Below are 27,541 nucleotides of genomic sequence, written 5' to 3'. Positions count from 1 at the left end.
AACGATGATTGAATTATCTCATGACAAGCCTTGACTGACCACTTCCTGTAAAAGTAGCATCAACTTACCGCATTCCAATCGCACAGGGCAATCAGTGTGGCCGCACCACGGTTAGCAACAAGGGCAGACTTAACGTTCCCGAGCGAGCGCCGAGACTCACGCTCTCCCAAATCATGCCACAGCTCGACATCGTTCCCGTCTTGCAATTCTTGAACACGCGGCCCAGCCAGAAGGTCTCCACGCTTAAACAAGCTTGCAGTGGAGATCATCTCCATGGTGATGGTGGCATATCTACATTCCCAGGGCAGGGACAACACAGGCGCTGTGCCCGTGGTGTAGCACCTCCTGGTGCAGGGGACACAACCCCAGATTGCATGCTCATTTTTTGTCATGCCATGGAAATAAAATCATTTTTTGTGCTGGAAAATGTTTCCATTGTCTGCTAATGACACAAAATGGGCGGTGACTTTTGTGCACGTACTAAAGTGGCTTTAACGTTTTTTTTAAGTGGAAAATGCCCCATGCAACTTTTTTCTGAATTCCAGCTATAGAGCTGTAAACAAATTGGGCCTGAGTTGAAAGTACCGTACAATAGAACAAGACAGCGGTACTCTCAATGCACGGCATTGCAAGTGTTGCACATGTGGACGTGAGTGGAGAGAAAAGAAAGCACCATGGGAAAAGACGATGAAATCATTGCTTGCGTGTATTCCGCTGACAGTCTCATCCGTTCAGATAGCGCATGTCCAACCCTTGCTACTTTCATTGGCGACTCTGACACGCCATTTGTCAAGATGCCGCGGAAAAAAAGTCTGCTTAGGTCACATCCCTGTAACCTTCATCTGGCAACTTTTCCATACGAGCGTGTAAATCATGTGCTATATCACTTGAAATGTCTTTGTTGGACCTCCCAGAACGGCTATGACAAGCGCTGTGACCACCGCATTAATAATAAGAAAACAACAGCATGTTTCTTTTAGAAATGTTAATTTAGTTCACTTACAACGAACTCTCGAACAAAAAGACGCATGTTTAAACTCAGTTCGGGAAAAATGTTGGCATCGTCATGTTGGCAATGATAAAAAATAAACTGGCTCCTGTAGGGAACGCTCACCCACTATTGTTGCATCCAATCCCGAATTAAAAAGTCAGCTTAAAAGGCTTTAAGCAAAGAGCCTGTCATGCAAACCACCACAGAGCTGCCTCGTCAATGCCTGCCTCCACTTGAACCGACCCTCTATTGATGGCTCATGCATCAGTCGGCCATTAGAGAGCATCAATTTTTCAGCAGCTAAAAACATGACCAAATGTTTCGGTTGCACCTCATAGCTTGAAGGACTTCTAATTTGCTGTGCCATCAAAGTGAGAGAAGACGCCATTGCCAGGGCATTGGGCATATGTTATGGAAGTGTTGAATTGCACACGCGTGCGTGTGCGTGTGCATGTACAGAAACTTGCCAAAGAAAACATTGACTCTCGGTTTTTTTTTGTAAGTGAAATTGTTTCCTTTAAACACCCACTCCAAGTTGGGGATAAACTCGAAATCTGATTTAAGATGCTGCGTGATTATTTTACAATTTGAGGTTCTTTACTTGCCAATGAGAACTCCAAAGGACCTCAAAAGATATGCGCAGGCCAGAACTGTACAGTAATGAACACAATGGTGAAATATATTTAAGTTGCATGGCACCACAGAAAAACTGAAAGTGCCCTCAATATTACATATAAAGTAATGATGCCACACATGCATCAGACAATACATCTCATGCTATTTCTCGGGCCGAGAGGATACGGGTTTCTTTTACTTTTCCCCCACAAAATATTTTCACAGCTAGTTGTGCACCACCTTGTATCAGATAATAGGCTGATTGGTCGGCACCTGGGGGAAGTTTAAGCCGTGCCCTTCGTGAGACTGCATTTTAAATCATCGCTCTGCGCTGACCCAAGATTGGCCGCCTTCTGTGCTGCAAGCGAAGGCTTTGCCAATTTTTACTCCACACGTCAAGCTAGTCCAGATATATTATATCATGAATTAAGGTTGGCTGAATCCACCTTCGGTTGGTGGTAACCGGTCACGTGGCTCAACGGTCGACGGAGCGACTTGCAAAACGGAAAGTTGCGAGTTCAAATCCTGGTTGGTGGTTGACTCAACCAATCATCCCACTGGGTATAATAAAATCAGGACCACGATGCCAACAGAGGTTGTCCTATGGATAGACTCGCTCCCCCCCCAACCCGCCCCCGTAAGGCTGTAAACAGGGAAGAAGCACTGCCTGAATGCTTATTTGAACAAGAAATCACATTTTAGTTGACTTTTTGGGAGTTGAGGTACAGTTTGCAGCAATCATTTCATAATTACACAAGGATAATGAGAGGGGGGAGGGGGGAGGCCAGGCATATTCGTCCTGCATATCTAAGGATATGTCATTTGCATAGCAAATCAAAGTGTATATTAGAGCTATGTAATATCATCCTGTTTGGTGGCATTCTAGGTACACTGATGACCATATCATTACACTCTCTGATATAACCTTCTGACATTTTAATTATAATAGTTCTGCACGTTAACGCCTGTTATTTTCTGTTTTTCTTTTCATGAACGTGGCTCAGTTTTAATTTATGCTGGATGTCAATGTTTTTTTTTGCAAAGGCAGCTTTGTTTTTTTTACGTAATGAGCCTCAGGATATGAATGTTATTTTGCATGTTTTATTATACATTGACTTCATTAGTGTTCCCCATCTTTCAAGGAATCTGAAACGATCAATACGCAGTGATTTCCAATTCAATAACACCTTCATTTTAGAGCAGATGTAATGAATACAACGTGAACGAAAAGCATTTTTTTTCTTAATGGCCACTTTGAAAACAACTATTTCATAATGAGGTCAGGGAAACGATGATCATTATAATACATTTCTGCACTAATAAGGGGCACGTTCTGTCTTGTGTTACCTACAGTGTGAATGGTAAAGTTAAAGCTTGGTCTACACTGTACTTGTTGCAGGCACGAGGCACCTACATCAGGGTTTTGTAATAAAGCAGCAGTAGCCAGACCAAACATGATATTGTAGTCTTTATTAACCCAGGCCACCTCGAGCAAACAAAATATTAAATAGGACCATATTTATTGGCACGTAATAATATGCATTATATGATTGTCGTCATTGCAGGCAAATACAGGTCCCTGGCATGGGAATGTGGAATTCCCATCTGTCTCAAGGCTGCCAATAGAGATGAGCACTTCCCCATTGCTTGTTGAGCACAGATATAAGTTTGGTTTATTCATTTCCATTGGACGATAAATTACTGTTATCAACAAATAAAAAATTTTAGTTAAGATTTCTCCATTGATTGTAATGCCTGCATTTTTCCAATCCTTTCTGCAGAACAAAAATATTGTTGTGTATGAATCTATGCAACATTTTCTCACTCTTGGGTATCAGAGAATAGACGTCACAGCTGTCCTATACAAAATTCATAGCCATGGCCAGTAATCAAACTCAGGTCGACGGGTTCAAAGTGCAGTGCGTGAACCGCTGCACTTCTGCTATCGCCACAACCCATGTGAGTTATATAAAACAGGACACTGTTACTACACTATGCCGTACCACACACCGAATCAATTAAAAGGACACTTTCGCCAATAAAACTGTGGCCTTAAAACTAAAATGCATAATAGGCAATGTTTTAGGCAATGTACCTTCTTTATAGCACGTAAACCTTTAGAGAATGACCATATTGCCTGAAACGTCACCTATTATATATTTTTACTTTTCAGGCCGCAGCGATATTGACGGGAGTGTAGACTTTTTTCTTATTTGTATTTGTGCACCACAGCCATATGACGAAGGAGCATAACCATATACTCCATGTAAGCGGCAAATGATTAATTGTGCCCACAGACTACCCTTGCTCTGGCATGCTGGGAATGCTCTCCGGGAGGATACAAGACGCGCAACTGCAGTCCTCGTCCCAGCGAGGCCTCAACTGGGCTCCGTCTAGCGCGCGGCTGCTCAGCTCCGCGTACGGCTGGGCGCCGATGCCCCCCCACGGGGCGTCCCACCCCGTGGGTGAGTGGCTGCAGGTGGAGCTGGGCGGGCGGCACACCGTCCGTGGCATCATCCTGCAGGGCGCCAAGTCCGGCACCGTTCCGGACAACCGGCTGCACGTGCGCAAGTTCCGCCTGGCCACGAGCCTCGACGGAGAGAGCTGGGAAATGATCAGCGAGGACGACTCCGACCTCCCCAAGGTAGACGATGCTCCACTGGTAGGGTTTCACCCCTGGCCAGGATTGTCCTCCTTTTGAGGTGGCAAGGCGATGCGTTCACGTGAAGCTCTGCCCGCCTCCCGTGCCGTGAGACATTCTTCCCATGACACGTCCTGGTTTTTGTACCTCAGAGGTGTCAACCCTAACCCGATAGGGTTGCTGGAGACTTAATAGAAATTATGCATGTACGTAGAAATCATGTCCATGATTGTCCAGGGAAAGAGACTGCCATCTGCCACAGGAATATTGAATTCCCACGGCCGTTTCAGGGCAGTTAATGAAGGTGAGTGCGACACCAAATTTATAAAATGTTGTTACCTGGGTGGAGTTTTACATGTGGGAAGAAATCACATGCCACGTGGAAAAACTAAAAATCTGCACGGCCAAGTGAGGAACCTATTCACTGGACAGCTGTCTTTTGGCCACCATGCAGTTTAGCACGTTGAGAGCCTCATGGTTAATTATGAAATCCATGTAATCCACCAACACTGCCAGTCACATTAAACTGTTGGAAACTTTTAGACTTGGATGCACGAAGGTACAGACAAAGGGCAATAATGGGTAATGCTCAACATTGCACAAGATTAAACTTCAACATGCAAGGGGAAGACTGGGGCTTCCACAGTATTGTGACATCTTGACCCTCTTTGTCTTTAAATCACTATCGGTAATATGAACGGTGGAATAATATGTGTTTACACAAGACCCAGTGTCAACCGTGTGGTTGTTTCAGTGAATCAAACAACATTTGCTAATTTTTTTATTAAATCGGCTGAGTCATGCGTCTCATTAAATCTTTGTTTTTTTATTTGCACTGCACAACGCTCGGCATCCACCAAAAAGATGCCACTTGAAACTAAAACATAATTAAGCATCATTAGGTTATGGTAACAATTACAAGATAGAGTTTTAAAGGCACAACATTTTCAGCACTTAATAGTTTTTTAGCTCGAAGCAAATGCCCCTGTGGACCTAAACTATTCTACTGATGTAATCTTTGACAGTCTATTATAATATTAAATATGTATTGTATGCTCATGGTTTGCACATTGGCTCTTCTTTAGTAACAAGGCAACTTGTGTGTCTTTTTAATGCATATAATATTTTACCTCGGTAATGCATTGATATGGAAAATTTAATTAGCAAGGGTGTGATTAAATTATGATGCCCCGAGAGTTATTATTACTGTACTTGAAATACATATTTATTTTCTTCAGAAATCATGAGAAAACATGCCATTTCAATAGAAACAGGAATGCCGTTTTTTTTTACTTTCATCACTTTAAGTTGTACTATATCAATTTGTGGTTTTCCTTTATGGTGGGTGATGTATGCTCAACAACCACAATGATCTCAAGATTGATGGAAGGAAAACTGTTAAACTATAAAAAAATATATATATTTTACCAGGTAAGGCTCACTGAGCTATATAGCTCTATGTCAGAAGTGACATGTCCAGAAATGAAAGCTCAACGAAGTGGTTTATCATGTGGCCATTTATAGCAGCCAAATACTCAAAACGCATGGGGGCAGAACTTGGGTTTTGTGAAACGTTCCGCAACACAAAACCAAAGCGTTATTACATCCGCTTTCCAGCTCAGTCCAGGGAAATTATGAGATATTCAGCGAAACGTGGAGTGTCTCTGCTCTGTGTGGAATGGCACGTTGCTGAATCCCGCATGTTTGCAGAAGAGCGGGTTTGGACAGTGGTTGATGCTGGCTCATTGAGGTGGAATTGTTCTGGAGTGAGATCAGAGACATGTAGATGTAGACAAGATTGGGCAATCTCCCACAGAGCGAAGATTTTGATGGAGGGCCTTGGTTGCTGGAGCTGAGAGCAAGTGAAGGGGAGTAGAGTGAGATCAAAGGCAAGAGGTGGGCAGGTGTGAGACTATGGGGGATGTTGAACGCAGAAAGGGGATATTCAAGTTGTCCTGCCATTAAATTACAAGCATCCTTTACATGCACTTCTATTCAAAGGGCAACAGCTTCTTGTGTTTTTGGGTTTCTAAATGTGCAAAGCCCTCTGATCTTAACAGTAACAGACTTTGCCCTGCCTCAAGCACCCATCTCCAACACCAGAATTGACCTCTATATTCTGTCAGAGTGGGTCACGTCATTTCTTGCTGTCAGCGCCCGCAAAAAAGAATACATCTGTTGACATCTTTCTCGCAAATTCTCCTGGGTTATTGCAACGTCGCTAGCCAATTCAACAACGTCCTCGAATGTCTCCACATTCTATCTTTATACTGACACCTGTGATGAAAGTGCACCGTGCCTTTTTACTACAAACCAGTGCCCTTTCATTTGTGGACATCCAGCTAAATGCGCCATTGCTCGGCATTCAGCTTCGGCGCAGTTTGTCAGGGAAGCGTTCAACGTTGGACACATCCCGACAGCTCCACGTATCTCACCAGTGTTGAATGAATGTACGCAGGATTTTATCCCAAAACAATTAAAACCAATTTCGAGGGTATGAAAACAATTAGATTGTATCCACCTGTTTTTTTTATGTGAAAATGTGGAATTTCACCAACAACTGAAGAAAACATGTGGTCAACACACATACCAAATTTTATTTATTTGTTTATTTAGAATTGTTCTTGTGCAAAGGCAAATATATTAGACAGCTTGTTTAAAGAATGCACCCTGGATAGTGATATTTGTAGATTCACATGCTGATACAATTTGTAGATTCACATGCTGATACAACTACTCATGTTACAAAGTCTTGCTACATGGAAGTTGCCGAATACTTTTTCTGCAATGCAGCTCGAAAATACTGATTCAGACATACTCCGATGAGTAAAATATTTCTACGGCCTGGATTGTTAAATGTATTTCTGTAATCGAAACCCGCATTGTACCTTACTCATATTCAGAAAATAGAAGCGCGTCACTCTCGAATGTACATTATGCAGGGCTCCTTCCTATGCTGGCCTTGAACCCCGAGGACAAACAACGCTGACTTTCCACAATTTAGTAATCACTGTGTTCTATTGAGCTGGGAAGATTGATGGCTCCGATGTATGTATACAATGCACATGCAAATGCATTACCGTACACACACCGAATAAATGAAAATGGATAATCGTCAAACTAAGCGCGTTCCAGGCACATGCCGGTAATCGAGAGATTTGACGATGGGTTCGCGAATCGCCGGCACTTGGCTGCCAGACACCAAGGTGTCTCTACGGGGCACTGCTGCCAGTAGGATTGTGACCCTTCTGTGTGCGGTGGCTAACCGCTATCCCCTCGCGAGTGTCGGTTTTATTTGGGCAATTTGGTTTCCTCCTAGATGTAGCTCTAAATAATATTTGCTATAACATGCAATAGAACCATCGTCAACACGTATATCGTTTAGACCTTTCGTTGTAAACAAAGGTATCTATTACCAAAAGGAAACTATTTTTTATTATACCAGGTAAGTCCCACTGAGCTGTATAGCTCTTTTTCAGAAGCGACCTGGCCACAAACAATATGTTCAACGAAGGGGCTTGTCATGTGGAAATGTATAGCAGCCAAATACTCTAAATGCATGTTTATACATGTGGAGGGAAAAACCAGAGGACCTGGATAAAAGTCCACGCGACCACGGGGAGAGCATGCAAACTCCGAATATATAAGCGTCAGGGTTGGGATCAAACCCACGAACGATCTCTTGTATATCCGGCAAGGTAGTTAACATCTCGCCACCATGGCGCCCCTCGAATATTGTAAGCTATATTTTGGAATTCTTGATTTATTCACATACATTATAAATAAGTTATCTAACATACTTGTGAATAATCCATTGACATGATCTAAGCATATTCAGCTCATATTTATATCGTACCATGTTTTTTTTTTCATGGCTGTTGTATATTTTAATTATATTCCCTAGTTACGTTCATTTCTCCCTGTGAGAATAAAAATGGGAGCATATTGCGAGCTGATGAAAGTGTGTGATGTGTGACATGTAATGTGAAGAAATCACCCGCTGATATTGAAACTGTGGGTGGGAGATGGGAGGCGGCAGAGCAGGGAAACGAAAGGGTAGGATTGATAGGCAGGGCCAGTGAGAGGTTATGCTTGAAAGCAGTGCCTCTCTGGCTTCTGCGTGCAGTTGTCCCCATTCTTCCATCCCTGCCAGCCATTAGTTAAGTTGTTTTGTGTGGTATTTCTATCTCCAGTGACACCATCAAAGTTACTGCGAAAGGAACACTCGGCGTTTGCCTTGGTCCGCGGCACTGATTTGAACTCAAAATGTCAGCAGTGCTGGCTCGATATGCCCCCTTGCCTTTTAGGACTACAATAAAGTCCATTGCTTATCCAGGAAAGCTTCACATAGTGGCTGCTTTTTCAATGTTTGGCCAATACTCCATTTTTGGGCACCGTGTGTGTTCGTGGAACGAAACCAAGTATCCAGATAACGTGCGTGTGTAGTGCTTCAATCACAACCGAAAACACTCACCGGACGTTATGGACACAGGCGTGCATGACACGTACAGTCAAGACGTAAAACAAGGCCCTCTGATTTGTACTTAACGGACCTGAAAGGTAATTGGTTAGATGCAGGGAATTGAATGGATTATAGTAATAGGTTTTTACCCTTTTATCTGGCACCAAAACTGACACCTTTATCAAGGGATCATTTGGTGCCAGAGAAAACTGTAAAAACATTTTACTATATCTTGCTACTGGCAAAGGAGTTCTCATAATTTAAGGGATTGTGGAGGAGAAATACAACACGGATAAGAGTGGGGAACGGAGGATGATTGATAGGGAGGACGGTTGGAATCCGTTCGGAAAAATGGAAGGTGATTGGCTGGAGTGAAAAGCGGGACAAGGAACCTTTGGGAAAGGAGCTTGAGGGATATGTAAAGTGGAAGCGAGGGCGTTCAGGATGCTTGGAGAAAAGGGGATCTTTCCCTTTGAAGAGTACCGTGTAAGGTGTCACTACAGATGTATACGAGGGAATAACATTGAGAAAATGTATTCAAGTAAGTAATGCGCTTTCTGTACTGCCTTTCCGCTTTGCTCAAGAGGTTGGGAGTCTCATGATCATTATAAAAATGATTCACCAACCCAACATTTAAAATCCTATAATACAGGCATATGCCAAAATGTCTGGCCTAGCCTCTTGCCATCATCAAGTTACTTGAAATAGTAATTCACAAATGATCTAAACAAATATCAACAAATTAAACCATTGCATGTTAAATGCATGTTTAAACTAAGACCCATCACGCTCAGATGTTTCAGTTGGGCTGTTGTGAAAAATGGGTCTTTTTCATCTATGATCTGCATGCAAAACTAGTTTCAAATCATTTGAAGTTTGTGACTAAACATCTGGAGATCTTTGTCGGTGCAGTGTATTGCCAATGGGCCAAATGTCAGAATATCTTCTCACATCTTGGCATGCATATACCCGCTATAACACTGCCAGAACGGCACATGCTTGTTTTGTAAGAAGTTGTTTACACTGTAATGCATCGTTAGGGATATTGTAAAAAATAAAGTAAAAGTGTCTCCATACTCAACAAGCAGTGAGTCCGTGCAGACCATCAGCCAGTGGTGGAAATTCCACACTTCTATGGCAGAGGCCATTTTCTACACAGGACAACCACTTGGGTAATCCCGAAGACTAAATATCAGCCCCCTGACCTCTGTAGGTGTACTCCATAAACAGCGACTGCATGTACATTAAGCTGTACTCAGAAATCGTAATTATCGTCAATTTTAGATGTGTACAATATTCAAAATAACAATTTTACCATCACCAACATCATATTTATGTGGTATTTCCCTTTGAATAATCCAGTGGCTAACTTTTCAAATAAATTGTCTTGGTGGAGTTATCAAGCGTTTTAATGGGTAATGTCGGATATAAATGTTTGTAAATGTTCTCCATGGGCAATTACATGAATCTCATATAAACGTATTGCTTTTACAAATAACATTGCGGATGATTGGATAGTGGACAATTGGTTATTTCACATATATATAAAAACATATAAAACTAACCCTAAGTGAGTTGAAATTAACGTATAACAATTTTTCAGTCCACTTCTTGGATAAAGGCCACACCATGTCGGGCACGGGGGTATTTTGACCACACTTCAACCGTGCTGGTCAGTGTGGGTTCGTGAGGTTGCAGGACCGGCTTAGATATCATTCGCCACTGATAAGAGCCGTGGGCGGTAATCGAATTCAAGTCGCCAGATTCAGAGCAAACCTCTGCGTCACTTCTCCCATTTATTTAAATAAATGAAGAACATATTGCAAACAAATAATACACTTATTTATGCATAAATTGGGGGAGCGCATTGTGGAATGCAGAAAATGTGATTGCATGCAAGTGTCCATAAGGATATTCTCAAACAATACACAGTTGTTGGCTGCCAGGTTCAGTATCCACAAATCTCACTATTCCATTATATATGTGCTCGTGTTCAATAACTTGACAGTGCTTTGTTCTGTTTGAGAGTACTTTGGCCTTGGGCACATCATCTAGTTTTAATGAGATTGTATAAATGCACTGTTGGAAACATTGCTCAATTAAAGCTGCCACGTACACGATGCGTTTAATGGATTCATGTTACTGAGCTAGAATTTCCTTTTAGTGCTACTATTACTAACTCAGTGAGGGATACAAACATTATCTGCCTTTGCACTGCTGGACGGAGTGTAAATCTCACAAGAAAGGCAATACGACACAGCACTTTTTGTTAATGTCTTGTTAATTCCAATTCCTGGCATGACTTCAAACGCAATGAGGGCTTAAGCGATGGACGTACATCTGCACTTAAATAACATTTTTACGGATATTCAGAAGGTAATACTATAAAGCTCAACGCTAAGCCATTATGAGAATAAAATACATTTCCTTATTACAATTATAAAATAAATACTCCACTGTTAAGATTGTGTAAGTAAAAGCTATGTGCAGCTTTGTGACTGAAGATGCACAGCATAAATACATCTAGTTGTGACATCGTACACAGAATAGACTCATGAGGCATATACTTGCTCAGGCCTTCATATTTTTACTGTGTAATTACTGTAATGTGGAGTAAGTTGTTCCAAAACCATTCATTTACACGTGTGTTTGAGAGCACAGAATGAGCATGATCATTGTAATGCCACGACATTTTCCTTTTTTTCCTTAGTATTATTAACATTTCTCTTGGCCATGTTTCAAATAATTGTACGTCTTTAACATGATTCTCTGAACTTTTTTTGACTTGTCCTTTACAAGTTTCTACGGTATGCTTAAACTTGTGCCTGCTGCAAAGGCAATATAAATGGGTAATTGAATTTAGAGGAGTCATGGAGGTCACATAGATGTGGCAGTGATGGTGGGGATGGTTTTCTTGCTATTTCTGAGGCCAAGATTCCAAGCAAAATTGTCAGCTTCAAAAGCAACACCAGCAGTGTTGTGTCAAGGATTCCCATGGTCATTTTTCAGCAGGAAGGGCACTATCGTTTTTTTTTCTCATTGCGAAAACAGTGACTGGTAAACGTTTTAGAGAAAATAAATAATAGTATTTCCACATACGTACACTTACTCTTGATTGATGTACAGCATATGTATAAAAATAGCAGTGTGGAACATTGCTTGTACTGTATTGCAAGTTATATGATAATTTCTTCAAGAGTATAAACCCTTACCTGCCAGGTTTATCTGAATTTATATACGTTCTGCGTTATATTACTGTATATGAATATGTCCATGTGAGATTCATTTGCAGCAGATTACTGTTCATCAGGTGTCGGAAATGTCACTTGTAACATCTGGCAACTAAAGGCTCTTGGCCTGACTGCACTGGAGAAACTCAGAATGTTGAAAAGTTTGCCTCCTTTATCATTGTGGACTACTGGTCTGGCAGTCCCCTTGACTGATGGACAAACACATGTTTTTATTATGTATTACGTGGAAAGATAGACTATTGTCCTTTATTTGTTACATGATACACAACGACGTGATTTCATCACAGATGGTCGTCCGATTCTAGCCCAGGCTTTTGGCTTCGTCAGCTCGCCACTCAATTACAGACGTTAGGCCTGTGAGCTCCCCCATCACTTAAGGAGAATGTGTCTGCAATGTTTCTATGCTGTGCACATGATAGCAGCGGTTGAAGGCCATGATGTACAGCAGGGGTGGGGAACGTCCGGCCCGCGGGCCGTACAAGGCCCGCAAAATCATTTGGTCTGGCCCTGCCAAGGCAACAGCACGACTCGAAATTCAATAAATCTAGGCGCTTTTCATAGCAACATGAATTTAATTTTGCATGACCCGCGAATGATATTATCAATTTCCAAATGGCCCTTGGCAGAAAAAAGGTTCCCCACCCCTGATGTGCAGGATCGAGGATCAGACTTTTCATTCAACTCTCGCGACCAATATCATTCATAATAGAGGTTTTTTGGGGTTAGATTTGTCGTGAACCCGCCACCACCCGACACAGCCAACCAGTAAGGTTTGTCACGTAAACAAAACATGGCAATGAGTACATCCAAAACATTTACAATTTGAGTACGTCGTTTCCCTGGTAATTACATCCAGAATCATCAGGTGATATTTCCAGAACGTTTCCAAGAGTAATTGGGACATTTCAAACATGGGCATAAAGGGTTTGTGATCCATAGATGCAATTGGTCATTTATCATAACCATGCGTAAGTGTTACCAGTGGGTTACTCAATAGTTTCACACTCAGAAATCGTGCTCGACTTGAAGTCTACGGCCTTAACGAGAATACAAAAAAACCTTTTCCTCTACTCTCAGATGAGAAGCTTGCAACCTATTATTTACACAAACAATAACCAGTGAGCTAAGAGGGAACTCAGTGGGCTGTTAGCTATAATGGGATCTTCATTGATTACACGGCTGTATCGCTGATGGCTTAGGACCTGTCAGTTACAGAGAAATATTAAACGACGGGTAATATACACATGCATTAACTTCTTGTGTAACCTGGAGATAGCCCATTGAGACAAACGTCTCTTTTTGCTAAGCTAGCCGACACGCCGTATATATGCTATTCTTCAAATGATGGTGATTTAGTGGAGAACTATTGCAGTATAGTAGGAGCATTTAAAAAAAAGAAAAACGTAAAAAATAAATTCATAGCTGATATTTACACATCAGCCAGACAATTCCTGCAGGAATCATCTTCGAGTCGTATACTTTCTCCCACGATTTTACTCATGCCATTTAAAAATCTCCATTCAATTGAATGGGATTCGAGCAGGAATTCTGCCATCGATCGTTCCTGCACTGGAATGGATTTCTATTGTGATGCTACTGCAAATGTAGCTTAGCTAAGCATCGCCGATTCCAGCTAGCCATCGTGGCAATTCAGGCAAATCCCAGGCAGCCATAATCGCCATTGAAACGTCGGGCTGATGCCAAGTGCGTTGGAAGTTCATCGATTCCACCCCAATTCACAACCTGTCTGTGTGGAGACTGGCCACGGGCACGGTCATCACTTGTGCATTGCCTAGACTACGTGTACACGTAGCTGCCCCGTGCATATGTTAAGGTATGGCCAAGGCTACATACGCATCAGGCTGCCCTGTGTATATGCGATGCTGTACACTTAGCTAACCTGTGTGCAGGTACACCCCGGTTAACGTCAGTGAAACGTTACATCGAAACGACGTAAAAATCTAAGCAATGTTTCCACGGGAGCTGAACAAAGACAACAGACGGTACGGTGAAGCTGCGTGTTAATGCGCACATCCTCGTCCTAGATGCGCCCACGTCGTGAAATTACATTACTAAACCATGTACTCGATGGTAGTGTACAGCAGTAAACTTTAACACAAATTATACAGGGTGCAAGAAAAATCAGTACACGATCAAATAAAAGCACCAAAAATAACTGCACGTAAATAATACGTCGTACTCTACAGCACAGTGTACTTATTAATGCGCGAGACAAAGTATTTCGCGTGCAGGATAAGGTGGTGGCGGTGGAGGCACAGGCCGAGGCGAGCGACGCGAGTGCGTGGGGGTTGAAGGCGATGCAACTCGGGTGTCGGTGTTAATAAAGTGCACGACGTAGATGCGAAACGACGCAAAGGGGGGGGGGGGGGAGACGTACATCGGGGTGTTACGTGAATGAATGGTAGGAATTGCATGGGCCCTGTCAGCTTCCACGTGGCCTGATTTCTTGCCAGAATGCCAAGACCCGTCTCAGCCCAGCTCACACAATTCCAACAGTTCCACTATTCCATTAGGAATCGTATTCAATGCGGAGGATTAAACCATGATTGCAGGAATTGTGAGATTTACCTACCGATAATGTTCATGTGTATATATGTGAAGTAGAGGAATACCTTTACACATTGAAAACAAACTTAATTGTAAGTGATATATACGTGTTTAAACAATGCTACATACACTCAACTATTTACTGTGTTGAGACATTGCATGCCACATTCATAGACACGGGTCAAAATAACTTCACGAACAAAGAGGTCGGTTTCGTTTGTGGGCAAAAGAGGTTCAGTGCAGCTTCGTCACTAAAAAGTTTCCACAAATACCAGAATGGTGAAGTATGGTCAAATAACGCCCACTGCAAGTATGGCATGCAGATAACTCCATCGAGCCATGGATTGTCAAATGGGCCGACTGTACGTGTACATGAACACCCACCTACTCGGCTCTATCTTGGTGCACCCAATGTCAAATTACTTAATGGGACATGTCTGAAACAAGTTCAATATAATAGTGCAATGAAGATGGGCATTAATAAGGCAGCACACCTGTGCTCTCTGTCACTGTCGATAGACAGTTTAGTGTCGTCAATGTCACATCGGGGTGTTTGGACAGATAAATGCCCGCTTAAGGTTACAATGTCGTCGAGGTCCCGGGTTTGAGTACGAGCCACGAATCTAGAAATGAAAAAAAATTCAACCAGAGGGAGTTTTATGGTCTTATCCTGGGCCTCACAAAAAAATAATTTTAATAAATCTCGCCTTACAATTCATTTGGTTTATCTCAGCCATTACGGCTTAATATAAATGCTGACCTCATATAACATGGAAAACTGTGCAGTGCCTGCTGAGAGAACTAATTTCCACAGTAAATCATGACTATTAGAAATGGATTACAATGATTATTTCAATAACACTCTGTATGAGGGAGATATATCATTAAGTTTAATGCAAAGTCAAGCCAAAGTGTCTCCCTGCTCAAGGGAGCAACACGAGGTTTGCGATGCACATGTCTTGTTGGCAGCCCAGAGGCAGTGGTGGAAATTCCACATTCCAGGGTGGGTTCATTCTCTCCATAGAACGGCCACTGTTGACTTCACACAAAGTGGTTCTCGTTTTTTACGGAGACCAGAATGATATCCCAAGTGCTTACTGGGATTTGAACTTGCAAGCTTTAAATTGCGAGTCAAATGCCTGATGGAAGTCACGATTTATATTTCACGAGAAATGTATTTTATCTGTTTTTTTTTGTTTCCCTTCATGTTTGTGAGATTTCTCCTGGCACTCCAGATTGCTCCCACACACAATTATTCATCTTCAGCAATACCATTATGAAGAAAATGTTTCAGTTCAACTAGGATTCTCCCGAAATAATAAGAGATCATAATTATAATGGTTAGCCATGAACCCGTGTCTATCACATGAAGTAATTTTAACAAAGATAATAGTTCGAGTTGTAGTGTTTCATTATATACAGCGCTGAAGCTGAAGCATACAAAGCAGCGGAAACAAATGCTGCAACAACCATCAAGGGGCATAGATCGAATACAATTCCCTTTGCACTTTCCACTTTAGTCTGCTTTCCCACTTATTTCGCCCAAAAATAATTGGCCATGACACCTGCTCCATTGTGAGACCCACATATCTCTCTCAGCCCCCTATGTTTGGCAACATCTCGCCACCCAGACTCCAGCCAATTATTATGCACCAGTGCGATTCAAACTTTAATGTGCAATTTTAGTTACAGATGATTTGTAGAATCAAGTGACATGAAAGAAATGTACCTCATTTTTTGTTACAGACAATCGACCTGGATGCATTTGCCCCAGCAGTGCTGTAACGCCTTAATGCCAGAAGCACATAACTCTTTAAGAAATGTTCAAAGCCATTTCAGTTTCATACTCTTTGGTTCTTTCGGTAAAGTCACGTAGATGAAAAATAATAATAATAAATTTAATAATTTAAATCACGACGTTTCGGAGGCAACACAAGCTTCCGTCATCAGGTGGAACAGCCACAGCTAAATTACTGTAGTGAATTTCAGTTTGCCAACTCTCATATCCTTACTGCATGATGAAGCACCAGTCAAACATACTTCTGCTTGAGACACTTATCACTGCATTGTACAGCTTACCTCATTTAAGTTCCACTTGGTTTTTAATTTCCTAAACCAGGAACCTCATTAAACTATTTAACATTTTTTTATTTTACCAGGTACGGCCCACTGAGCTATACAGCTATTTTTTCAAAAGGGACCTGGTCACAAATAATAGCTCAACGAAGTGGCTTATTACATGGACATATATAGCAGCCAAACACTCGAAACGCATGTTTCTAAATGTGGAAGGAAAAACCAGAGGGCACGGAGAAAAATCAACGCGACCATGGGGAGAACACGCATAGTCCAAATATACAGGCGTCAGGGTCGAGATCGAACCCACAATCTCCTGTATACCAGGCGAGGGGGGTAACACCTGACCAACGTGGTGCCCCTAGGCACACACAGCTGTCCCACAGCACGTGACACAGTCCGCCACCATATTTAAAATACACAGAATGCTTTGCGTATCTGTGATGTCACTTTACACACGAGTGTCCAGCCTATGCTACACATACTTTCAGCGGTATATCATGTACTATTTTCTAGAACAACAAGTACAGGTTAACCTGAACATAAATCATAGATAATTTACGGACCTTTGTAAATCAATTAATGCATGAGGGCCTTCCCACACAGTGTCAGACATGGGGTTGTTTCACATATACTTCACCATGGTGGTCCTTGCGGGATTGTGAAGGGGGTGACCAGGATGGGCTAGGACAGGGGTCGGCAACCAAAATAACAAGAAGAGCCATTTCTTGCCAATTCGGTACAAAATTCAGTATTTCAAGAGCCGCAATGCATCTGAGTACATACGTACTCATCGTCAAGAAGCAGCCCGTAAAGAGCCGCATGCGGCTCCGGAGCCGTAGGTTGCCGACCCCTGGGCTAGGATATCCCTCACCACTAATCTTATAAGTGGCCAGGAGTTGAACTCAGGTCGCTGGCTTTACAGCACAGTGCGTTAATCACTGCACCACCATTTTACCGCAGAGCATGGAGCGAGTCTTGTTACACTGAACACGAACGTGGGAGTAACATTGGTCAGAGACAAATATATAGCAAACGAATCATGTTGGTGTATGGTTGCGCCAAGAGACTCTCGTAGTAAGGAACACCTGTAGCGGTTCTGTCTTGCTTAGCCTGGGCTCATTCCTAATTGTGACATGAAGCTCTGATGTAGGGCTGCCAAAAGGTTTCTGGAGGTTCAGGGCTGGAGGGCCGGGGCATAAAGAGCCATATGGGGCCCTCTTAATCGATTGCGAGAGATACAAAAAATAAATGTCCCACTGTGAGGCCCTCCTTTGTTTGAGGCCCTGGGCACATTATCCTCATCTGGACGACCATGGCTGGTGATTAAACTCAGTTCATCAGAGTTCATTGCACAATGCGCGAACCGCCGTGCCACCGATCTGAAGATGGGGTTGCGTAAACGTACGACGGCACACGGTACTTTCCCTTTAGCCTTTCCGTACGCTGCGTTGTGAATATCATCTCTTCTCAACCCAAACAAAATGCTGACCTGACCTCCGTTTTCCGATCCCCCGCCCCTTGTCAGCTGTTCGAAGGTAACAGTAACTACGACACGCCGGAGTTGCGCAAGTTCGAGCCGGTCGTGGCGAGCTGGGTGCGCATCTACCCGGAGAGGCAGGCCCCCGGTGGCGCGGGGATCCGCATGGAGCTGCTGGGCTGCGATTCTCTCGGTAAGAACACGCCCGGGGCCACCGGCAGCCCCACGTGTGCACGTATGTATATATGTTGAACTTATTTCGCACCGTGCGTAGTTAATAGTGGTAATCGGATGTGTGGGGGAAGGACAACAAACTAAACATGAAAAGCAATTCGAAAGAAATGAGATTTCAGTCTAGATTTAAAAGTGCATAGCTTCAGTGGCTTCCAAATGTCGGAAGGAAGAGCGTTCCAGACGGCCGCAGAAGCGCACCTGAAAGTGGGCGATGCGGTGACCGTCTTTTTTCGACAGCCAGCCAAAAGCCGCTGCGAGGGTGACCGGAGTTCGCGTGATCGTTTATGTTCCATGACGAGATCAGTAAGGCATTATGGTTCATTCATAGGAAGCATTGTGTGTAAATGAGTGCGACCTCATAATGTATTCGTTCAGCAACCGGAAGGCAATGCAAACTTGGCGAGCACTGGGCAAATATTCGGACCTTGCAGCATTCTTCACATGTGCCAGAGAAGGTTGTACATGGCGCGGAAAGCCCTGCAGCACTCAACACTGCCTTGAGCTACGTTTCATTCGTCATCATCATAATTATCATCGTCAGCCACGAGCTACGCGCTGCTGGATGCGGGGCTCCCACGTCGCCGCCATACCTCACGGGTCTTGTGATGCAGCGATCCATCTCGCTACTGCACACGAGATGATCTCATCGCTCCATCTCCACAGTTGTAATCCTCGCGGGAACGTTCTCTCATTCGGCTTCCATTCTGTCAACACACTCATCCATTCGGCCACCATCCCTTCTGTGAATTCGTTCTGGCAAAGCACACATGCTTTTTGTGATTGTCATTACCATGTCTCCAATGTGTACTTCTTCTGTAATACGTTTCTGTTTCTCTGTGTAATTCCCAGCTCACATTGCATACTATTCAGATTTCATAATATTCAGATTTCATTCGCATTTCTGTGTGAGTGCCCTTGTTTTTGATCCATGTGTCAAAACATGTGATATTCACCGATTGAAAACTTACATTTTCCAATATTTGCATCTCTGTGATGTTCATGAAGTTTTATATTCACGCGATAAGAGACCCATGGGTATGTAATTCTTCGAAATAACGTGTCTGCCTTTTTGAATGGGAGAATGATTAACAGTACAAAATGTTGAACAGCTTTGCAATTCAAAAACGCTGAGTTGCAAAAATTAGCACGGTTGGCGATGTGCGGTACGAAAATAAGTTTAAGATAAATACACACGTAGCGGGCGTATGTACCCAACCCCATCTTGACAGCGCCTTCTCCACGATGCGGCACAACTCTGCATCAAACAAATCGGAATCTTTATTTCGACCGTGGGTGGAATCCGATGAGCTGTGAAGCTCTTTTTTCACAGCTGTCCAGTATGGGCGGGTCAGTAGCAAACAGTACAACAACGACAAAACAACATCAGTGCAAAATAGAGAAGAAAGATAAGCAAGCCACGAAATAGAAATAAATAAATGGTAAATGCATGCATTATATAAGTACGATTTATCAAGCTTGGGAAAGGCAGCAAAAACGATGAAACAGTCCCAGACCACACCAAGATAAGACCACAGAGTGCCTCGATAAAATGGCACATTAACATTGAACGATCGTATTCTTGGTTCTTTCGGTAAAGTCACGTGGATAGAAAATAAAAAAATATTTAAAAAAAATAAAATACAGATGAAAGCAACAACAAAAAACCCACAACGTTTCGATCGCAACACAAGCGGTCTTCATCAGGCGGAGAGAAAAGAGGGCAAGCCTCCAAATGCAACTGCTTATAAGGGTGTCCAAAGTGAGTGGGAGGGGGGCGAGAGTTGAACTATCGATCCACGGGTATATATTTCCCTGGCACACAGTTTGCTTGGCTGCCTCTCCCCAAAGGCTCGCTCGGAGCATCTCCCAGATGTCTGTTCCATGGCATTTTGAGACTTTTTATTTATTCGTGAAATATTCCCCATTTCCTCTTGCTCTACACCCCTTCCGATATAAACATTCCCTCTCACGAAACAATGCCCTCAAGACGATGTTTTCATCGGTCGAGCTATCCTTTCCATACCTTCCCTTCCTGCTAGCAGATGGATCAGATCACGAATGGTCTTTGTAATGTGTTTCATATCATTAAGATTTTGTCTCAGGGATTGTGTCAGGCATATCAGAACATGTATTTATACTGGACGAATCCGATGGGCTAAAAAGCTTATTTTCACAGATGTCCAATAGGGGCAGCTCAGAATCCAGTGTGGGCAGGTTAGGGTATTAGGTGAAGTTGCTCTTTGCCAAAAACATCTGGCAATCCAGCAGTACAATGTTTGCTTAAAAAGCCTCACTGCGGATAAGACTCAGTTCGAAACTGGTGTGAAGTGTTTTTTGCTCAAATAAATGCTGCTGCTGCTCTGTAACATTAGTCTTGAAGGCAAAATTGCGAATGTACTGTATAATAATGATTTTTTTTATGGAGAAGAGACGAAGAGAATGTATGTACAGTGAGGGAAAAAAAGTATTTGATCCCCTGCTGATTTTGTACGTTTGCCCACTGACAAAGAAATGATCAGTCTATAATTTTAATGGAAGGTTTATTTGAACAGTGAGAGACAGAATAACAACAACAAAAATCCAGAAAAACGCATGTCAAAAATGTTATAAATTGATTTGCATTTTCATGAGGGAAATAAGTATTTGACCCCTCTGCAAAACATGACTTAGTACTTGGTGGCAAAACCCTTGTTGGCAATCACAGAGGTCAGACGTTTCTTGTAGTTGGCCACCAGGCTTGCACACATCTCAGGATGGATTTTGTCCCACTCCTCTTTGCAGATCTTCTCCAAGTCATTAAGGTTTCGAGGCTGACGTTTGGCAACTCGAACCTTCAGCTCCCTCCACAGATTTTCTATGGGATTAAGGTCTGGAGACTGGCTAGGCCATTCCAGGACCTTAATGTGCTTCTTCTTGAGCCACTCCTTTGTTGCCTTGGCCGTGTGTTTTTGGTCATTGTCATGCTGGAATACCCATCCACGACCCATTTTCAATGCCGTGGCTGAGGGAAGGAGGTTCTCACCCAAGATTTGACGGTACATGGCCCCGTCCATCGTCCCTTTGATGCGGTGAAGTTGTCCTGTCCCCTTAGCAGAAAAACACCCCCGAAGCATAATGTTTCCACCTCCATGTTTGACGGTGGGGATGGTGTTCTTGGGGTCATAGGCAGCATTCCTCCTCCTCCAAACACGGCGAGTTGAGTTGATGCCAAAGAGCTCCATTTTGGTCTCATCTGACCACAACACTTTCACCCAGCTGTCCTCTGAATCATTCAGATGTTCATTGGCAAACTTCAGACGGGCATGTATATGTGCTTTTTTGAGCAGGGGGACCTTGCAGCCACTGCAGGATTTCAGTCCTTCACGGTGTAGTGTGTTACCAACTGTTTTCTTGGTGACTATGGTCCCAGCTGCCTTGAGATCATTGAAAAGATCCTCCCGTGTAGTTCTGGGCTGATTCCTCACCGTTCTCATGATCATTGCAACTCCACGAGGTGAGATCTTGCATGGAGCCCCAGGCCGAGGGAGATTGACAGTTATTTTGTGTTTCTTCCATTTGCGAATAATCACACCAACTGTTGTCACTTTCTCACTAAGCTGCTTGGCGATGGTCTTGTAGCCCATTCCAGCCTTGTGCAGGTCTACAATCTTGTCCCTGACATCCTTGGAGAGTCCTTTGGTCTTGGCCATGGTGGAGAGTTTGGAATCTGATTGATTGCTTTTGTGAACAGGTGTCTTTTATACAGGTAACAAGCTGAGATTAGGATCACTCCCTTTAAGAGTGTGCTCCTAATCTCAGCTCGTTACCTGTATAAAAGACAGCTGGGAGCTAGAAATCTTTCTGATTGAGAGGGGGTCAAATATTTATTTCCCTCATTAAAATGCAAATCAATTTATATCATTTTTGACATGCGTTTTTCTGGATTTTGTTGTTGTTATTCTGTCTCTCACTGTTCAAATAAACCTACCATTAAAATTATAGACTGATCATTTCTTTGTCAGTGGGCAAACGTACAAAATCAGCAGGGGATCAAATACTTTTTCCCCTCACTGTATTTATCTTATTACCCGTACTGCTTCAAAACGGTGCACACAGAGTGTTTTAGTTAAAAAATCATCCCCAGGCCTTCAGTCATGTTGCTAACATTTAGAAATTATTTTCAGAGGAGAGACAATAGGAAGGTACGTGACATTCAAAAGAAAGCCACCATGTAGGATTCATAAAATTACTAAATTTGTCAAGAATATGAAGACAGCAAAAATTATTATGACATTACAGGTGCGGTGCATAACAACCCATATCCTGTGCAATGAGGACTGAAAATAACTCTCTGGTATTGCACCCTGAGTGGGTGGTATTGTGTCAAGTGAATATCTGAGTCAGAGGTCAATTCAATAAATCTTCCCGCATTTCAACCACAATACAGGACCAAAAAATGCAAACACGCAAGGTCTGCCGACAGGTGAACATATTCCTCTTTATTCCCCGGCAGTGATCTATGAAAACAAAGGGAAAGCTTTGCAAGTGATGTGGGGGGCATAGTGGAGACAATAGGAGATGAGAGGGGTCATTCCTCAAGTCTGAACCAATGGAGATAACATTTGTAGTCTACTATCAATCTACTGTCATTGATTTTATGCAGTAAAAAGCACGCATTGCTACTATACTGCAAATAATAATCAAATTGGCCCCTGCCAATTGGATGAACAGACATAGTCTGATCGCCTGATCGGATATGATGTTTGTTTAACGTGTTCGATCTGATTCCAACCTGAATCGGTCATCCAGCCTAATAAAGGCAGTTTGCTTTTTTTAAATCAATAAGATGGAAAGTGGAAGTGTTTGATTTATTTGGGTGTAGGCATAAGCAGAAATTGCCAACTCCGGAGAATGATGTGACAGGCCCTTCAGTCTCTAATGTCCACATTACAGTAATTGGTGGAGCTAAATTGAAAAACAAATTTAAATGCGCACTGTTAAGCCTAAGAGCCCAAGTGTCTCTGTCCCCAAAGCAATGTGGCACTGTTCAAATTCACTGGTGGGTGTCAGATAGTGCAAGACATTCCATATTTCTATGGAAGGACAGTTTAATCACGAGACAGTAGCTGGTTTTTCCACGAAATAGTCGTGATTGTATTGTCCCTTAGAGGTATTATTGGCTGAGTTGACACCCAACTGGAATTTTAATTTGCAACCCTCCGATTGTGAATTGGAGCTCTCTGTTACAGCACTGCCCGGCTCTCGGCATACATTAAAGCAGCACAGGGACGTTTAGGTGTGGAAAAACATATTGAAATTATGAAACTGGAATTCCCACGAATTATTCACCATTCATATGACAACTCAAATATTCTAAAAGAGACTTAAAACTTTCGTGTCTGCAGAAATTCATATTCCTGGTTCTTTCGGTAAAGTCACGTAGATAGAAAATCTAAATAAAAAAAACATAAAAAATAAGAAAATACGTTTTTAAAAATTTAAATAATAAAAGCAAAAATACAATAAAAAATTAAAATAGTAAAAAACAAATCGATTCATTTTATTTTTATCGTGTTTTTTTCTTTTATTATTTTGAACGTATTTTTTTAATTATTTGTTTTTTTATTCTATATATTTGTTTGTTTTCTATCTACGTGACTTTACCGAAAGAACCAAGAATAAGAAGAGACCAAAGATTATTTAAGTACTCGGCTCTAACACAGAAAGTGTTTTCTATGAAGATGAAGAGGCACGAGTCCGGATTGCCATTGGATTGTATGTGCATATGACTTTGTTTCGCACCCTATGGAGCCAACCGCATCTTTCCACCCAGCAATTAAAACAAGTTCGCCACAATTTGTCGAATGGCAGTACGCATTTGGTGGGGGAAAGTGTGAGCACTCCCACCTATTCCAAGACGTCTAGCCAGCATGGAAGAGTGAATAATTGCAATCTATGCTTTATAAAGCACCTTTCATATTGAAATATCCGAAAGCACTGCGCAGGCTAAAATAGCCTCCAGAGGAGCTCTCTTATAGCTTTCTCGATCGGACGACATTCTTCCAACAATGTCTTGAGCAGGTGATTGCAGCGCTGCAACTTTTTTTGCGTGCAATATAAACTGTCGAATTCGCCTGACATATCTGTGGTTTCAACCCAGACATTTAATAATGCGCTCATAAGTCTGACGTAGGACACGATATGTCACTATGTGTTGCGTGATAATCGTTCATAACCGAGTGATTTTAGTATGACGCCTCTTGTTCGCACCTACGATTAGCAGTTGACTACGTACGGTGCGAAAGAAGTTCAATGTACATTTACAATTACGTTATCCACAAATCTGGTCCTTTAAGAGGGATCGGCTGATTCACGGTGCACGTTCAGTAGTGGAGAGGGCAAAAATAATCCTCTTAGCTGCGGTGCCACTGACGGAACAAAGCTGCTTAGCTTGTGCCGAGACGTGCGTCGAGGCACATGGATACCCACGGACACTCACGGATACCGTTTGGAGAAACCACACTCCATCTCTCTCTCTGTGGGTCACATGCACTTGCTCATCAGGCATGCGTACACATGTACATTGCGGAAAGCAGGATAATAAAAGTGTCCTCCGCTTAACTACAGCGCTTTGCAGGGCATGACTGCAGAGCTTTACGTGTCATATGTGTCACGTGTGTCACGTGTGCAACACGTGTGTCACGTGTGCAACAATACCCAACCGCCCGGGGAATCGGTTCTGAGAGGCAGAAATGTCATCTTGTAGACAACATCATGGCCACGATGCCATTTCAGCCTTTCTGACTATTTCATGTCGTGAATCCTTGGGGCTACTGGGCGAGCATGACTTATCATCGATCAGCCAGCTACTGAGAATAAACGATGTTTGACTTACAGAAAGCGTGCGCATCAGAGGGATTCTGCTGTGTTTTCTATAGATTTGTATTACCGCATTATTACTATCATTCTTCACTTCTATTTTTAAAGCTTCATTGAGTTATTTTCATGAAACTATTTTTCATTTTGAAGTATACTGTTACACTTTGTGTGACTTTTATATTAGAATTCTGTCAGTGATGTGCAGTACTCTACTAATATTAATGAATCTAATCCTTATTTACAAGGAAAAAATTGCCTTCAGTTAATATTAGTTGTAGATGGAAGGTATTTTTTTTAATATACTAGATTAATATTATAATGTGAGCAATGAATTATAAGACGAACTCACAATATTCTCATGGTGTATTTTTTTTGTTACAATTTATTTATTAAAGCTTCACATATGATAAATACTTATCTCATAATGTAGTCATTGCATTCATATTTCTATGCTTTCTGAGTATGTCTAATAGATTTTGACAATGCCCATGCCTTCCATTTGTATAGCTATGCTAGCTGTACTTGTTTGTTGAAGATTTTTCCATTTGAAGCTCGATGACCTCAGAAGGCAAACTTCAATATTGTCTTTATAAATGGAAAAAAGTGCGTGTGTATTTGAGCACGCTGCTGGGCACAGCAAAAGCAGATATTTCCAGCCTCAAACAATATGAGTTTCCACCAAGCATGCTTTGGCTGAGGGCAGCTGAGCACGGTGCACTCTTTGATGGGTGATCAACCCGGACTTGTGCATTACCATCTCTAACATTATGTGTGGTCATTCACACTGAATTTCGGCTCACTTTCTCTCCCCCGTATTTCACAACTCTGCAAATCTTATCATCACCTTTTTCACCATTTCTCATTTCCCTTCCCTCAATACCTGAACTCTTCCCCTTGCCGCAACCGTCGTGCGTGTGTTCATTACTTCCCACACTGTTTTCTGCACCTCACTCCTTGAGCAAGAGACCATCAGAGCCACCGCTCTTGATATCAGTACACCTCACAATCACTTACCTGCCACCAGATCGCACAACCGTTACCGTTAACAAACCATTTTTCAAAAATGTATCCTGCAGTATCCCAGCTATCCGGCGTGACGTCTTGCCCTATGTTGCCAAGTGGTTGTCCACTCCGAAGGCCATCTCAAGATTCCTGCTCACCATCATCTTGCATGTGCCCCCACGCATCGTGACCCCATCCTCCTGGCTACAGTTCTGTCCTGCCAGGATCTATTCCAAATAACCAAGTTGCTTGACCTATCTTGTCATGGAAACCCTCGCATCCTCTCCATACACCTATCCTCAAAATCTGTATGGCTATGGGGCACCACGAGGGCGAGATGCTAACTACCTCGCCTGGTATAAAGGACGGTCGTGGGTTCGATCCCGACCCTGACGCCTGCTGTATATTTGGAGTTTGCGTGTCTTTCTCTCTCTGCGATCTCGTGGATTTGTATCTGAGTCCTCTTGATTTTCCCTCCACGTTCAGAAACACGCGTTTAGAGTATTTGGCTGCTGTAAATTTCCACACGATGAGCCATTTCGTTGAGCTATCATTTGCGGCCATAAAGCTCAGTGGACCTTACCTAGTAAAGTCAATATTGTTTTAGTTTAAGTTTAATTGCTTTGGTAAAATCCAGCTCTCTACCAGGGCATTTCTGGACATCTTAACACCCTGCGAAATATCCTTTACACCATCGCCCAGAAAACAATCTTACACAATGCGGAACTCCACGAAGCTTTCACAGTGACCTGCTGTGTTCATTATTATGTCAATTGTACTTTGAAATACATTTGGAAACATTCAGCTCTCTGATAAGACTCAGTAACAAAAAGCTATTTCTGTATCAAATACCTGTTTCCTATTCATTAATTTGGCCTCAAGGCTCCATCAAAAACCTGCCCTGCTCATAGAATGCTACATCCCTCTTCTATTGACTGCCTAAACCTCTCATTCCAAAGCATAATATTGTGCATAATGTGTTTGTTAGGCTGCTTGCTCAAATGCACAAAAGTAATACAAAAAGGAAAAATATAGTCAAGCCTCCACTGGTTTCTCCCTCACCAGAGCATCAGAGAAAATCTTTCTCATCATCTTAGAAATCCTCCAAGGCCTTGCCGTTACTTACTTCCGTAATCTTTATACTCGACTCTCATTCCTTCAATTCCAAAAAGCACGAACGTCTGTCTTAACCGCCGATCCATCCAGCACAACGATATATGCTCTACTCGTGCATATAACAGTGAGAGCCTTCCCTCTGCTGTCCATACTTTCTGATTCCCCCCTTCTGTTTAAATCAAAAGACTGATCAGTTATCTGATGCATATGACTGATATTTGTAAAACCCGCCCTGACTGAGTGAAAA

The 27,541-nt window shown here is 42.5% G+C and overlaps 1 protein-coding gene across 2 annotated transcripts in view; it reads left to right on the top strand.

Moving 5' to 3' along the window:
• The window catches only part of LOC133345859 (neuropilin-2-like), a 149,015-nt gene that overhangs the window by 73,692 nt on the left and 47,782 nt on the right, over positions 1–27,541 (top strand). For both annotated transcript variants that reach the window (XM_061556903.1, XM_061556902.1), the window contains exons 9-10: positions 3,904–4,250; positions 18,133–18,277. In XM_061556903.1, coding sequence (XP_061412887.1) covers positions 3,904–4,250; positions 18,133–18,277 — 492 coding nt within the window. The remainder of the gene's footprint in view (positions 1–3,903; positions 4,251–18,132; positions 18,278–27,541) is intronic.

The sequence above is a fragment of the Lethenteron reissneri genome, chromosome 23 (assembly GCF_015708825.2).
Source record: "Lethenteron reissneri isolate LAM-NWPU_2019-01 chromosome 23, ASM1570882v1, whole genome shotgun sequence".
NCBI classification, from domain to species: Eukaryota; Metazoa; Chordata; class Hyperoartia; order Petromyzontiformes; family Petromyzontidae; genus Lethenteron; species Lethenteron reissneri.
Note: the sequence above shows the minus strand (reverse complement) of the source record. Positions and strands in the feature narration are given on the sequence as shown.